Source organism: Passer domesticus, chromosome 17 (assembly GCF_036417665.1).
Source record: "Passer domesticus isolate bPasDom1 chromosome 17, bPasDom1.hap1, whole genome shotgun sequence".
Lineage (NCBI taxonomy): Eukaryota > Metazoa > Chordata > Aves > Passeriformes > Passeridae > Passer > Passer domesticus.
In genome coordinates, this window is record NC_087490.1 from 9,933,182 (window position 1) to 9,946,779 (window position 13,598).

At 45.2% G+C, this 13,598-nt stretch overlaps 1 protein-coding gene across 2 annotated transcripts; it reads right to left on the bottom strand.

Moving 5' to 3' along the window:
* Positions 1–1,384: 1,384 nt before the first annotated feature.
* USP30 (ubiquitin specific peptidase 30) lies at positions 1,385–13,559 on the bottom strand. 2 transcript variants are annotated; one of them, XM_064392624.1, is made up of 13 exons: positions 13,045–13,559; positions 11,989–12,098; positions 10,752–10,925; positions 9,433–9,536; positions 7,985–8,083; positions 7,291–7,333; positions 6,940–7,034; positions 5,817–5,876; positions 4,746–4,832; positions 4,196–4,276; positions 3,233–3,443; positions 2,557–2,680; positions 1,385–1,702 (listed from the first exon to the last, which is right to left on the bottom strand). In XM_064392624.1, exons 1-13 carry the CDS (start codon positions 13,218–13,220, stop codon positions 1,465–1,467), a joined length of 1,602 nt encoding a protein of 533 aa, XP_064248694.1. In that variant the 5' UTR covers positions 13,221–13,559; the 3' UTR covers positions 1,385–1,464. The 2 variants fall into 2 exon arrangements, with proteins under 2 accessions (XP_064248694.1, XP_064248695.1); XM_064392625.1 differs by having other exon boundaries at positions 11,989–12,129; positions 13,045–13,179.
* Between the last annotated feature and the right edge of the window lie 39 nt (positions 13,560–13,598).

Below are 13,598 nucleotides of genomic sequence, written 5' to 3' on the forward strand. Positions count from 1 at the left end.
GCAAGTCTAGAACAGTTACAGCAGCTTGAAAATCACAGCATTAAAAGTTGTAGTTGATGCTACAAAACAACTGGATTCAACAGTGCTGAAGGAAATGACAACACTGAGCACTAGCAAACACTTCCATGTGCTGATTCCAGCTGGATTCCAAAGGTATGGAGCAATAAATTAAGGTTTCAGCTCTTAACAGATACAAAATTATCTCCTGCATAAAGCAATTTAAATCAGGAGATGGATTTTATAATATAAAGAAGTAAAGCAGGAGGAAAACTGTGTGAACAGGGAAATCTTTTGGATGGGGGCAGTTTGTGGAGATGCCTTGACTCGATGGGTCAGGAGAAATGGGATTCCATGGGTTCATCCCTGGGTGTGAGGGATGCCCAGGACACAGTGGGCATGCAGAGGGCTGGGCCAGTGGCAGTGCAGCTGTTCAGGGAAGCTCAAGGCACTTTGTGTCTTAAATCCTTGCCAACAGCAGCTTCCCATCACCCCCTCCCAGGGCTCCCCACTGGGAAACGCTGGGAATAGAGCCTTGGGATAAAACCCCTGCCTGACAGACAAAGGCTGCTCAACACACGCTCGGGGCTGGAACAGCTCTGGGAATTTCGGTACAAAACACAATTCCCAGCCATTGCCACAGGGAAGGGAACCTGCAGGGGCTGGTGGATCATGGAGAGGTGCCAGGGGAGGGATTGGGATGGGGAGGGGCTCAACAGCAGTGTGACATCAACCCTTTCCAGGGCTCCCCCTTGGGAAGTGAAATGTGTGGGATAAAGCATCTCCCTGGGAAAAGTGCAGTGTCAGGACACGGAACAGAGCCTTGGGACAGGCAGAAAACACTTCTCAACACACACCCGGGGCTGCACGGTGCCACAACAGCAGGACTTGGGCACAAAGCACAACTCCCAGCTGCTCCCACCGGGAAGGGAGCCTGGAGAGGGGGAGGTTTGCATAATGGAGAGGCTCCATCCGAGGGCTGGGACCATCCTGAGGGCTGGGGCCATCTCAGGGGCTGGACCATCCCAGGGGCTGGGGCCATCCCAGGGGCTGGGGCCATCCCAGGGGCTGGGGCCATCCCAGGAGCTGGGATAATCCAAGGGGCTGGGATAATCCAAGGGGCTGGGACCATCCTGAGGGGCTGGGATGAGGATAACCCCAAGGGCTGGGACGACCCCGAGGGCTGGGATGGTTCCAGGGGCTGGGATGACCCAGAAGGCTGGGACAGTCCCAGGGCTGGGATGACCCCGAGGGCTGGGACGGTCGCAGGGCTTGGGATGACCCCAAGGGCCAGGATGACCCCGAGGGCCGGGATGGTCCCAGGGGCTGGGATGACCCTGAGGGCTGGGATGGTCCCAGGGCTGGGATGGTCCCAGGGCTGGGATGACCCCGAGGGCCGGGATGGTCCCAGGGCTGGGATGACCCCGAGGGCTGGGACGACCCCAGACCTGGGACCCCACTGCTGGCTCAGCTGTGGGCCGGGCTCTGGGGCTGGCCCCGGCCGTGCACGCGCTCGTAGAACAGCAGGTAGGCGCTGGCAGCCAGCACCTCGTGCAGGCTGGCCCTGCGCACCGACTCGTCCGAGATCCAGAGCCACTGGCTGCCGCGGGCGCCCGGCGCGCGCCGGAAGGTGACGAAGTGTCCCGAGTGCATGTCCCCGTGGTGCACCACCACGGCCATCAGGCGGTACAGGTACAGCGGGGCCCTGCGGGGACACGGGTCAGCCTGGCCACACACACACACACACACGCAGCAGAGCAGCCACAGTTCCTGCCCGGAGCAAGGAATTCCTCCCTGTGTGGCTGCTCTGTCCCTGGTCTGGTGGGAGGTGTCATTGCCCATGGAGAGTGGTGGGATGGGATGATCTCCAAGTTCCCTTCCAACCCAAGCCATTCTGTGATCCAAACTGCTTTTTCCTGCTGCTCCATCCCTGGAAGTGTCTAAGGCCAGGCTGGATGGGGTTTGGAGCAACTGGGATAGTGAAAGGTGTCCCTGCCCATGGCATCTCCAAGTCTCCTTTCAACCCAAACCATTCTGGGATTATGGGATTCAAACCTGCTGCTCCATCCCTGGAAGTACTCAAGGACAGGCTGGATGGGTTTGGAGTGACCTGGGATAGTGGAAGTTGTCCCTGCCCATGGGAAGAGGGCTGCACTGGATGGTCCCTAAGTTCCCTACCAACCTAACCCATTCTGGAATTCTATGGAAAAGGATTATCAGCAGAAGCCCCAAGGGTGATTTATCAAGTGGAATCATGGCAGGTGCAACTGAAATCAAAAACATCTGAGAAAAAAAACTATGGATTTCTTACAACCACTTGAAAATGAAGGAAAATAAGGGCTAGACTAAACCAGCAGCAATGAGGTTATGGCTGTTCAGAAGCACCATGAACAGAGGAAGATTTTGAGTTTTGCTTGCAACTTGCCCTACTCCCTTTCCCAGGACTAAAATCACAGGAGCTGGGATTCTGTGACTGGGCAGCCTCAGGACAAGGACAGAAGAAAGGGAGACAATTTGAAAGAAAGAAATTAAGAGAGAGGGTACAAATCTCTAACTTACCTGCACTCAGGGAATGCAGCAAGTGGGAAAGTTCCTGGGGACATTAAAAATGAGGGAGAGGAGGAGGAGGAAGAGGAGGCACCATTCATGAAGAGAGGTTTGGTACCAGCTGGTTGTTCTGCATCTGCCAGAGGAAGGAGAAATTCAGGGATTTAATTGGAATGCTGTTTCTAAGATCAACATCCCTGCCCCTCATCATGGATATGAAGGTATTTTATTGATTTTCATACCCAAAGCCAAGGGATATTTTATTCAAATTCGTTTTACATGACAAATATGGAAATACCATATATCCAAAATCCCAACTAAAGGAATATTGAGGTGCCTAAGGACAGACTTCTACAGCTGGATTTTCCAACTGTTTTTGAAGAATCCATCATTCCCAGAATTCCCTCTCTGCTTGTCCTGAAGCCTTGGAATAGACCTCTAACAAGAAAAACCATGGGGCATGCCAAGTTCAACACCCCTTTGGACATTTCTTTTTTTAAGTATATATATTTAGTAGGATCAAAATGAAATTATCCAAACTGAACTGTAAATTTGGGAATGGCAAAGGGATTTCTGTCCTCTTTGCAGAGCCCCACATCAAAATGCTGCTCATGGCTTGATCCTGCAGAGAACACTTGATCCCCGACATGCAGAAAGAGCTGAACCATTTTATTGGCAAAAGAGGTACCTGAAGGTTTCCCTGCTCTCCCATCCTTGACTCCAGGGGTTGTCTCCTCGGGGTTTTTCTGCTCCTGGCAGGATTTGGGACCAGGAACCCGATATTTGTAGATGTCCATGACCAGGAACTCACTGAACTGCACATGCTCGTGTCTCTTCAGGGGAGTGCCTTGGTTTGACCAGCTCAGCCTTTGCAGGTGGATGCACAAACACTGGGGCAGCTTCAGGAAAGGAAAATCCATTTTTCATGGAAAGAAACAGCTGTAAGTCCAGGCAATAAGGAAATGCATGTCCCTTATCTCTGTGTAAGCTCAGTGGAAACAGTGTCCCTAAAGTGTGACAGTAATTCTTGTGAGATTCCTGATATCTCCTAATCCCCAAAAATTAATGGTTTTGCACAGGGGAAAGCCAAAAACATTAAGTGTTATAAAGAGCTGAAATGCAAAACCATTGCTGTAGCAAGAAGTACATAATTATTATTATAATTATTATTATAATTGGCACCTGAGGCTCCTAATTACACACCAGTGCCCTGCTGGCCTCTGCATGACAGGATTACAGAGCAAAAAAAAAAAGTTTTCTCTTAGAAATCACACCTGATGTTTACTCACCAGCTGTATTCAGAATAGTTAAATTTCTCTGAAATTAGGAATTGCTAAAGATGCTACAAATCCTGTAAATATAAATCAATTTGCTCACTGAAGAATTAATGTAAAATCTACGAAATGGCACTGAGCCAAACTCACATTTAAGTGTTTTGCTAAATAAAAGGAGAATATTCACATCCTGTAAGTGTTTAATGTTTGATGTTTTGCTGAGTTGAAGCCTCAATGCCCACAGATATTTGCCAGGTGAGTTTACTTTGAAAAATAAAACATTTGTGGTCTAACAGCAAGAAATGGACACAACCAGCTCCAAGAAGGAAATTACTGTGACAGGATTTAGGACATTTGGAGGAGTTTTTTTGCCTCACCTTTCCTAACTTTAATTGCTTAACAAATGTTGTTCTCTGGTTTTCTATGTTCTGTCCATTCCGAATTCCTGCTGCCTGGATCTGGAATGAAAAGGGGAAAAAAAATGAAGGCACCTGCAGACAGGAGGAATTTATTGCCTGGTTTATGCTCAGTGCATTAATCACACCTAGGAATGCTCTTCAGAATTCCTAAAGGGTCAAAATTCTAAACCAAAATCAAGCAGAAATGAGCATTTAGAGAACTCCATTCACTCAGAACTGCACTCAATTGCCTCTTTTGTTGATTTTTAAACAATACCAGAGCAAAAAATAATATCCCTGGCAACTACAGAATAAAATATTTGTAGATTTTTGTAACAGCAGTAGTAAGTAATAAACCTCTAATTCTTCACGAGGTAAGAACTCCTTGTTAAATATCTGAAACCCCAGAGGCTTTCCCCAAGTCCTGAAGAAAAAGGAGGTGGAAAGTGAAGCCAGGATTGTGTCAGCAGGCTCAAAACTGAGCAGAGAGGTGACAGGAATTAAAATGACAGGAATCAAAGGGACCTACTTTGGTGCAGTTGTCACACACAACATCCTTGACAGACTCTGAGGAGATGAAGTGATGGAGGCAATGGTCCAGTGTCATGGGACGACCCTGAGTGCCAAGAAAAACCAGAATTATTTGCAGGAATTTTAGGGTGCATTCCACTGGATCTTGGGAAGGGATTTTTAATAATTTCTTCCATAGAAAAACTACAGAACTGCAGGTTTATTTCATGAAAGAACTGACTAAATGGCTGTGGGTGATCATGGAACTGTGGGGATTCTCCTTTAGCCTGGATTAAACATAAAAAAGTTTGCAGCCTTTTGATGACAGCAGCAGTGATTCCCTGTGTGAGCTCTTCAGTGGGGTTTTAAACCACAGATTCTTTTCCTATTCCTATTTATCTCTCATTCCAGCACTTCAGGGGTCACTTCATGCTCTCTGGCCCTCTCCACAGGAGAAATACAGCTTTTAATGGAATTCAGGCCTCCTTGCTGCCCTTCCTCATGTCCTGCCCTGCCAAGGATTGGATAAATAAAACACAAAGAGCAGAGGATGTGTCAAAATCCAAATCCTCCCTGGCCAGGAGGGCACTCTGCAAACAGGAATCACAATTTCCATCAGTTGTGGAAAGAAATCACTACCAGACAGGAAGTAACAAATTCTTACAGTCCAAAAATATCCTGCAGATGTTGCCCCAAAAATCCACAATGTTTTGTCACTTCGAAGTTTTTCAGAGCCAGAAAGAAATGGAAACAATTCCCAGCTGGAAAAGCCTGGATGGGGTAAGGTGTGAGCTGCCAGCTGAAGGTCACCTTCCCAGGATGGGAAGCAGCAGGATATGATCTGGGCTCTTGAAATTCCACAGAAAAGACCAAATCCTCCACCAGGAGAAACAGAAAGCTCTGGTGGCACCACCAAGTTCTGCTTGTTGGGCTCATCAGAACCTCGCACACCCCTTAGGGAGAAGGTCCTGCAGCAGCACAGGATTACAACAGAGCAGGAAAATCAAGTGCTGAAGTAGCCCTGAATGTCTTCTGCAGCTGAGGAAGCCCTGGGAAGGGCAGGGAGGATCAGGAGCAGAGGGATACGTACCCACACAGCTGCTGGAATGCTCAGGGAGAGGCTGTCGAAGGTGTCGAACCTCACAGGGCTCTGCAAGAGAACATTCCAGAACATGCCAGCATTTATGTCAGTGATGCCTTCAGCTTTAGCTCTCACATTTTCCACATTCTGCACTGCATTAGGATACAACTCTGAATTTCACATAAGTTCTCCTCACAGTTCACTCAGACAAAACAATCCCTCTCCAGCCCCAGAACCAAGGGCACCGCTGCAGCTTCTAAAAAGTGTAAACAACAAAAAGGCCCAAAAAGTGTAAATTGAGGAGAGCAAATGGGGGGATGGGACTGCATAACCTGAAGCTGTGATTGCACAATTAACCCCAATATGGAAATGGAGCAAAACTTATAAAAAAGTGTGAAAACTCGTGACCACCTTGGGTGTAGCCCTGGCCAGGCTCTTGTACTGCCCAAGGTGAATCCTGTGAAGGCCTTTTGAACAAATATCTACTTTATTCTTTAACACTGTGTAGCCTCTGTTCTAGGGAGCCTTAAAGGCATCACCAGTCCCCAAAAATCCAGCCCAGCTCTCCCAAGGTGAGCCTGTGCCCTGTGCTGTCCACAATTCCCTGCTGGAACAGGATTCAAACTCTCAGTTTTCCAGCTGGGCCAGGGAACATCAGGAATGTTCTGCTTGGCCTCCTCCTCCTCACTCCAATTTGTCTGCAAGGTTTTGGGAAATAAGATACAAATGTTTCCTTGCTTTGGGCTATCAATGAGGTTTATTTTCTGTATTTTTTCCATTGTTCAGGCAATCTTCATCTCCTTATTTGGAATAATTGGACTTTAAGTGCCTTTGCAAAACGTGCTGGATGAGCAGCGAGTCCTAAACTCACCCATGTGAGTGGATTTTCAGGTAATATTATTAATGAATTAATTGTTAATTCATTAATAGAATAAAGCATCCATTATTCTGGTCGATGAGGCAGCTGTTACCCCCACAAGGTGCATCACATGGATTTTTTTAGTCTATTTAGGGATAAATCCTTGCTCATGACCAAGGGATGATGGTTCCAGGAAGCACTCTGAGTGTTGGCAATCCCTCCTCCCATGACACAGATATTATAAATATTATAAAATATTATCTTTTTCCACACCTGGTGCTCACAGTGTTTGCAGACCATGTTGCTGGTCAGCCTTCCATGGAAAGGGTGCTGAGATTTCCAGTGGTTGGACACAGGGGGAAGAGATCCTGCAACACAAAAATTGTCCTTGGATTTTCCATCCACCCACTTTCACCACTCCAATCCCACACTTTTGCCCTGCAGTAACAAAATTAATGCCTCCAAAGAACATTTTTTTTGTCTCAGTGATTAGTAATTAATGGAGATTTATTTATATTTTTGATTTCTATTTCAGTTCAGTACAAAGATCAATTAATATTATCCCTTTAAGAAACAAAGCTACCCTATGAATATTCAGAATATCCAGAAGGGATGAAATCCTACCTCTTGTTCTGCAGCTTATTTGCTTTTGGATTATTTCTGGTTGCTACAGAGGGAGATAAAAACATTTCATTAACCCCACCTCAGCAACATAGAAAAGACTTAGAAATTTAATACATGAAGTATTAAATGTGTTCCTATTTCATCCCTAGTTGGCTTTTCTGGCATTAGAAAAAAATGTGGCTCTTTATATTTGTAAGAACAAAAAAACCTGGTACAAACCAAATTTATAATTGACAATTGCTTGTAAAAGGAATCATTAATCTGCAGAACTCTCTGCCTCAGAACACTAAAATAGGAGATTTTGTCTTTTTTTTTATCTACATTTTAGGCAAAACCAGGTATTTTCCATCTGCAACAAGTTTATCAGCAAGCTGGAGGATAGGATCAATTTTACCTCCATAAAACTCTTCCAGAAATCCCTCTTTGCAGTTTTCAACCCTTTTTCGGGTGGGAACTATAGATCAGAGTAAATGCTTGGAGGGAATAAATGAAATCCCTACATCCTGCACTGGAAATTCAAACAAATTTTCTTTGGAAAACCTGAGAATTCTTTAAATTTGACTTATTGATGAGTCCCTATCAAAGGATTAAAGAACAGCTTTGGGAAGAGAATCAAAACATCCTAAATATACAACTTCTCTTGGGAATCTGGGCAGATTGCAGGCATTTCTGCTGAGGACATCAGTGGGATCACCTCCAGGGAATGCACATCAAAGAGATGGGTCACACGGGGCTGCCGATCCCGCTCGTCCTCCAGGGAAGAGGTCAGCACATGGAACAGCTCGTGGGCATCCTGGAAATGGAGTCAGAAGGAAGAGACATCAAAAAACACCCCAGGAGGGCTGGAATTCCACAGGGAATGCAGGGAAAATCACAGCTCAGAGCCTGGATTGATATTTGTATTTATAGATGTATAATTTCATATGTAGATTTCTGGATTATATCTATATTTTATGTTTTATATTTATATTTAAGCACATCTAAAATGTATATATACATATATGTATATATAAAATAATGTATAAATTATATATTCTATATACATATATATAATATATACATATACATATGTAATATATGTATATATATTATATATAATATATATACATATACGTAATATATAATAATATACATGTATATTATTATATACATATATGTATATATATACATGTCTATTATATAATATTATGTATATTATATATTATATAATATACATAATATAATATAATATATAATATTATGTATGTTATATATATACATATTATGTATATATAAAATATATATACACATATATGTATATATATACATATATATGTATATATATACATATATGTATATTATTATATACATATATGTATATATATACATGTCTATTATATAATATATAATATTATATATAAATATAAAATATATAAGTACATACTAAATATAAATAATGAAAAATATTTTCTAAATATTTTAAATATAGTTTCTAAATAGCTATATTAAATATATTTATTAAATTATATTTTAAATAGACATTATATTCTATATAAATTATATAGAATCGTTATATGTAATTACTATTATATATCACTTTTATATATAATTACTATTATATATAACTTTTATATATATAGATATATTATATATATCTATATATTATAATTATTTTATATTGATGATGATGACTATTATTATTATTTTATTTGTGTTAATATTGAATACATTTTGTTGTGCCCAAAAGCTTCCTAACAGCACAAGGTACTAAAGACATTCTGGGCCATGTAAACTCATAAAAAACTAAAACACTTGGGAGGAAAAAATACCCCCAGGTGAATTCCCAGATCCCTGTTTTCCTGGATTTTGGGGGAAGCATAACTGAAATCTCTCCTTGGAATATATTTTAGGAGTGGGATAATTGATGGAGTGCATTAGAAATCCTGACAAGAGCTGCAAATAATGAGGATTACTGAAAAGATGGGAAGAGATCCATTATCCAGAGGGAACTCGGGGAGCTGCTGTGCTGTAACATCCTGGCCCTGCTGGCAAGGCCAAGGCTTGGAGCTCCCTGAGCAATGCCAGCGCCATTCCCAGGCTGGGGAACCTCCCCTCAGCTTGTGGAGCAGGGCCAGGGCTGCCAGCCCAGCCCGCTGCACTCACCTGCTCCTCGAAGGAGGAGATGTGCCACCTGTTCACCCTGAGCACCTCCAGCAGGCAGCTGGCATCCAGCACATCGTCCTCGGGCACCTCCTGGCACGACAGAGCTGCAAAAGGGAACGCGGCAGCGTCAGCAGCAGCAGAAATGGGGACAAACCTGGGGTTTGTGGGGTTGGAGCACCAGCAGCCTCACACCACTGCCACAGGAACGGCCCAAGGGGAACTCTCCTTTGAAAACAACCTGGGAGGGTCACTTGAGGGTGTCAGAGATGAATTTAGGCCAAAAATTCATCACCTTGAGCTTAAAATCTGAAATATTTTGTAGTAATATTTTGTATTTTAAATAATATTTATTATATAAATGTATTTATATAGTTATTTATTAATTAATTAATTTATTTATATAATTTATTATATAAATTTAATATAAAATTATATTATTATTTTATAAGGATATTCTATATTTATATAATATTTTACAGTTTATTTTTATAATAATATTTTGTATCTTATATAATATCTATTAGTAATACATATTAATATATATAAATATATATTAATATATTAATATTATACAATATCTATTATATAATATCTATTTCAATTTATTGATATAGTTTATTTACTTATTCATTTATCTATTAATATAATTTATTTATTATATAAATTTATTCTAGTGAATTATGTTATTTATTTTATTATAATATTTTATATTTAATCTTTTCTGGTTTATCTTTTATAATAATATTTTGTATTATTATATAGGTATTATGTTATATAATACCTATTATATAAACAGATATTAATATAATAAAATAATGATATATGATTAATACATATAAATGTATATATATAGTTTAATTATTTATTAATTTATCTATTTATATAATTAATTTCTTATATAGTTTTATTATATAAAACATATTACTTATTATACAATAATATTTTACATTTATATAAAATTTTATATTTTGTCTTTTATAATAATATTTTATTTTAATTTTTAATACTCAAAACCTTGCAAAGTGAGGTTGAATAGTCCCGGGTTTTTAGGACAATAGTAAGCTTGGGGAAAACAGAAAAGCTTAAATTATTTGCTAATAATTTTAATAGAATTTTAAACTTCTTGAATTCTGTGGAATTCAACCTTTCTGTAAAAGGTGGCTGAGCTTTACCCAAGGCATTCCAATTAATTTTAAAATCAGAGAGTGAAATAATACAGGGAACAGAAGCTCGTGGGGGGTTACTTCTTTGGGAAAAGAGTCTGAAAACAACATTTCTCCTTTACCATTTTACCCTTGGTTGAGGGAAAGTGCCAGTACCTCTGAGGAGCTGCAGCAGAGTCACCGAGAGCTGCTGGGGCTGCCCCTGCTCCGAGCTGTACTGGGCTGTGAACTCCTCCAGCCAGCCGATGAACGAGGGGCACGAGGACAAGCCCTGCAGCAGGGAGTTCATGAAGCACGTGTTGCCCAGGTTCAGCAGGCCTGGCACGAGCCCTGCCAAGAGAATTGCAGAGTTGGCACCACGAAATCCAGGGCCAGCACCCCGGGGTTCAGCAGGAATGCTGTGTAATTACAGAGAAATGGATTGCAGTTAATTCACTTTTCAGTTTGTGGTGTTCCAGCTGAATTTTGGTCTTTCAAAAATTTCAATTTCACTAATTTTTTTCAGTATCCATCCCATTTTTTCTTTTCAAGTGCATTTCATTTGATCATATCTCATTTCCAGAGTGTTTGTAAACCCTTCTTTTCTGTTTCCAATACTTCAGTGAGGATCAATTTTGGCAAGCTTTGGTCCATGTCCTTGCCTTTGGATGGCTTTCACTGTGGGACATATTTTTAATTTTATTTTTCAGTATCCATGCCATTTCAATTGCCAATCAATTCTGGCAAGCTGTGGTCCATATCCCTGCATTCCATGGCACCCCATGCCTTTGGATGCCTTTCACTTTGGCACAGATTTTTTTTTTTTTTTCAGTATCCAAGCCATTTCACTCATATTTTCACCTCAGTGTTCTGTATTCCTCCTTGATTTTTTCCCCTGGTTTTGTAACATCTCTGAGGTCAGTTTTGGCATGTTTTGGTCCTTTTCACTGCACCTCATCTCCTCCCAGACCATTTTCTTGCAATCACTAAATTTCTCAATTAGTTTTTTCCAACTGCATTTCATTTCTCACATCTCCTTTCCAGAATGTTTATAAGTCTTTATTTTCCGCTCCAATATTTCACTTCCTTTCCTGAAAGGAAATTTCCCTTCCTTGAATGAATCTTGTCTTGTGAAACCCCAAAAAACCAACTGAAACTCCACAAACTGAAAACAGAACCCCAGAATGGTTTGGGGAGGAATCTTGGGTTTCATCCCACCCCACCTTCCACCACCCCAGGCTGCTCCAAACCCTTTCCAACCCAGCCTTGGGCACTTCCAGGGATGGAGCAAGCGCAGGGAAGAACCTCCCGGCGAAGAGTTCCATCCCGAAATCCCGCCCAGCCAGCTGGAAAAACGGGATAAGGGCGGTGCCGGGGTGGTTCCCGGTGCGGGCAGCCCCGGCCCCTCCGGTACCTCTCCGCCGCCGTTTCCTGCCCGTGATGGGGCCCCACAGGACGTAAATCCCGGCCGCCAGCGCCGCCGCCGCGCCCCCCAGCACGCCCCAGCTCCGCATGGCTCGGTGCCTGCACGGGAGAACGGGAACAGCGTCAGGAGCTGCGGGAAGAGAGGGAACAGGGTCAGGAGGTGAGGGATAGGGTCAGGAGCTGCGGGGAAAACGGGAATAGGGTCAGGAGATGCAGGAAAAAATGGGACTAGAGTCAGGAGCTGGGGGGAGAACGGGAATAGAGTCAGGAGGTGGGGGGAAAGAGGGAATAAAGTCAGGAGCTGGGAGAAAAGAGGGAATAGGGTCAGGAGGTGCGGGGAAAACGGGAATAAAGTCAGGAGATGCAGGAAAAAATGGGCATAGGGTCAGGAGCTGGGGGAAAGAGGTAATAGGGTGAGGAGATGCGGGAAAAGAGGGAATAGGGTGAGGAACTGGGGGAATAGGGTCAGGGGCTGGGGGGAAAGAGGGAATAGGGTCAAGAGGTGAGGGATAGGGTCAGGAGCTGCAGGGAAAACGGGAAAAAAAAGTCAGGAGCTGGGGGGAAAGAGGGAATAGGGTTAGGGGCTGAGGAAAAACGGGGATAGCTTCAGGAGCTGCGGGAAGGAAGGAATAGGGTCAGGAGCTGGGGGGAAATGGGGAATAGGGTCAGGAGCTGCGAGAAAAAAGGGAATAGGTTCAGGAGCTGCGGGAACCGCGGCACAGGGAGAGGAGCTGCGGAACCCGGCGAGCCCTCAGCGGCCCGGCCTGCCCCGGGAACCGGAGCGCTACGGGAGTGGGGATAAGGGAGAGGGGGAAATGGAGCGGGAAAAGGGCAGCGGAGAAGGGGAGAAAGAGAGAAAGAAAGGGAAAAGGGAAACGGAGAAGGTGAGGGAAGAAAGGAAGCGCTGGGCCGAGGGCTCGCCCCGACCAACCCGAGCCCCCCCCGCCAGCCCTCCCCTCACACCCGGCCCCCTCCCGGCTCATTCCCAGCCTCTTCCCGCTCCACCCCGACCCCCTCCGGTGACAGCCGCCCCCTGCCCCGGCACCTGGCCCCGTCCCCCGCCCGCAGCAGCCGCCGCACCGGCCCCTCCGCCAGCATGGCCGCGCCGGAACGCGGGCGCGCGGCCGGGCGGAGCCGGGGGGACGGCAGGAGCGCGCGGACCGGCCGGGCGGCGGCGCCGGAAGTGGCGCGGGGGGGCCGGTGACGGCGGGGACCGGGCATGGCGGCGGGCGGGCCCGGGGGCGGCACCGGGGGCGGGCCCGGGCGGTGTGGGCGGCCCGGAGCGGCGCTCACGGGCCCGATCCCGGTGTGACAGCGCCCGGGGGGGCCGCCCCGCGGGTCGCAGCCCGCTGCCGGTGTGACGGGCCGCGTCCCCGCGCTGCCCGAGCCCGGGGTGTCCCGGAGGCGCGGCCCGGAGCTCAGCGGGGCGGCCCCGCCGCTCCCGCCGTGCCGTGCCCGGGATAGTGAGGGCAAACCCGGCCGGAAAGGTTGTGCAGCCCGGGGATCGCCGGTCCCGCGGGGTGTGAGCCCCGGGGTCCGCCCGGCGGAGCCATCGGGCCCCGCTGGGGGCAATGGGGGAACGGCGGCTGAGCCGGGCCC

Coding starts and splice junctions, on each gene's coding strand:
- USP30 (XM_064392624.1), bottom strand. CDS start 13,220: ATGCCCGGTCCCCGCCGTCACCGGCCCCCCCGCGCCACTTCCGGCGCC. Junction 9,537..10,751: donor TCTGCTGCAGCTCCTCAGAG/GTACTGGCACTT, acceptor TCCCTTTTGCAG/CTCTGTCGTGCCAGGAGGTG. Junction 7,035..7,290: donor AATAAGCTGCAGAACAAGAG/GTAGGATTTCAT, acceptor TTTGTGTTGCAG/GATCTCTTCCCCCTGTGTCC.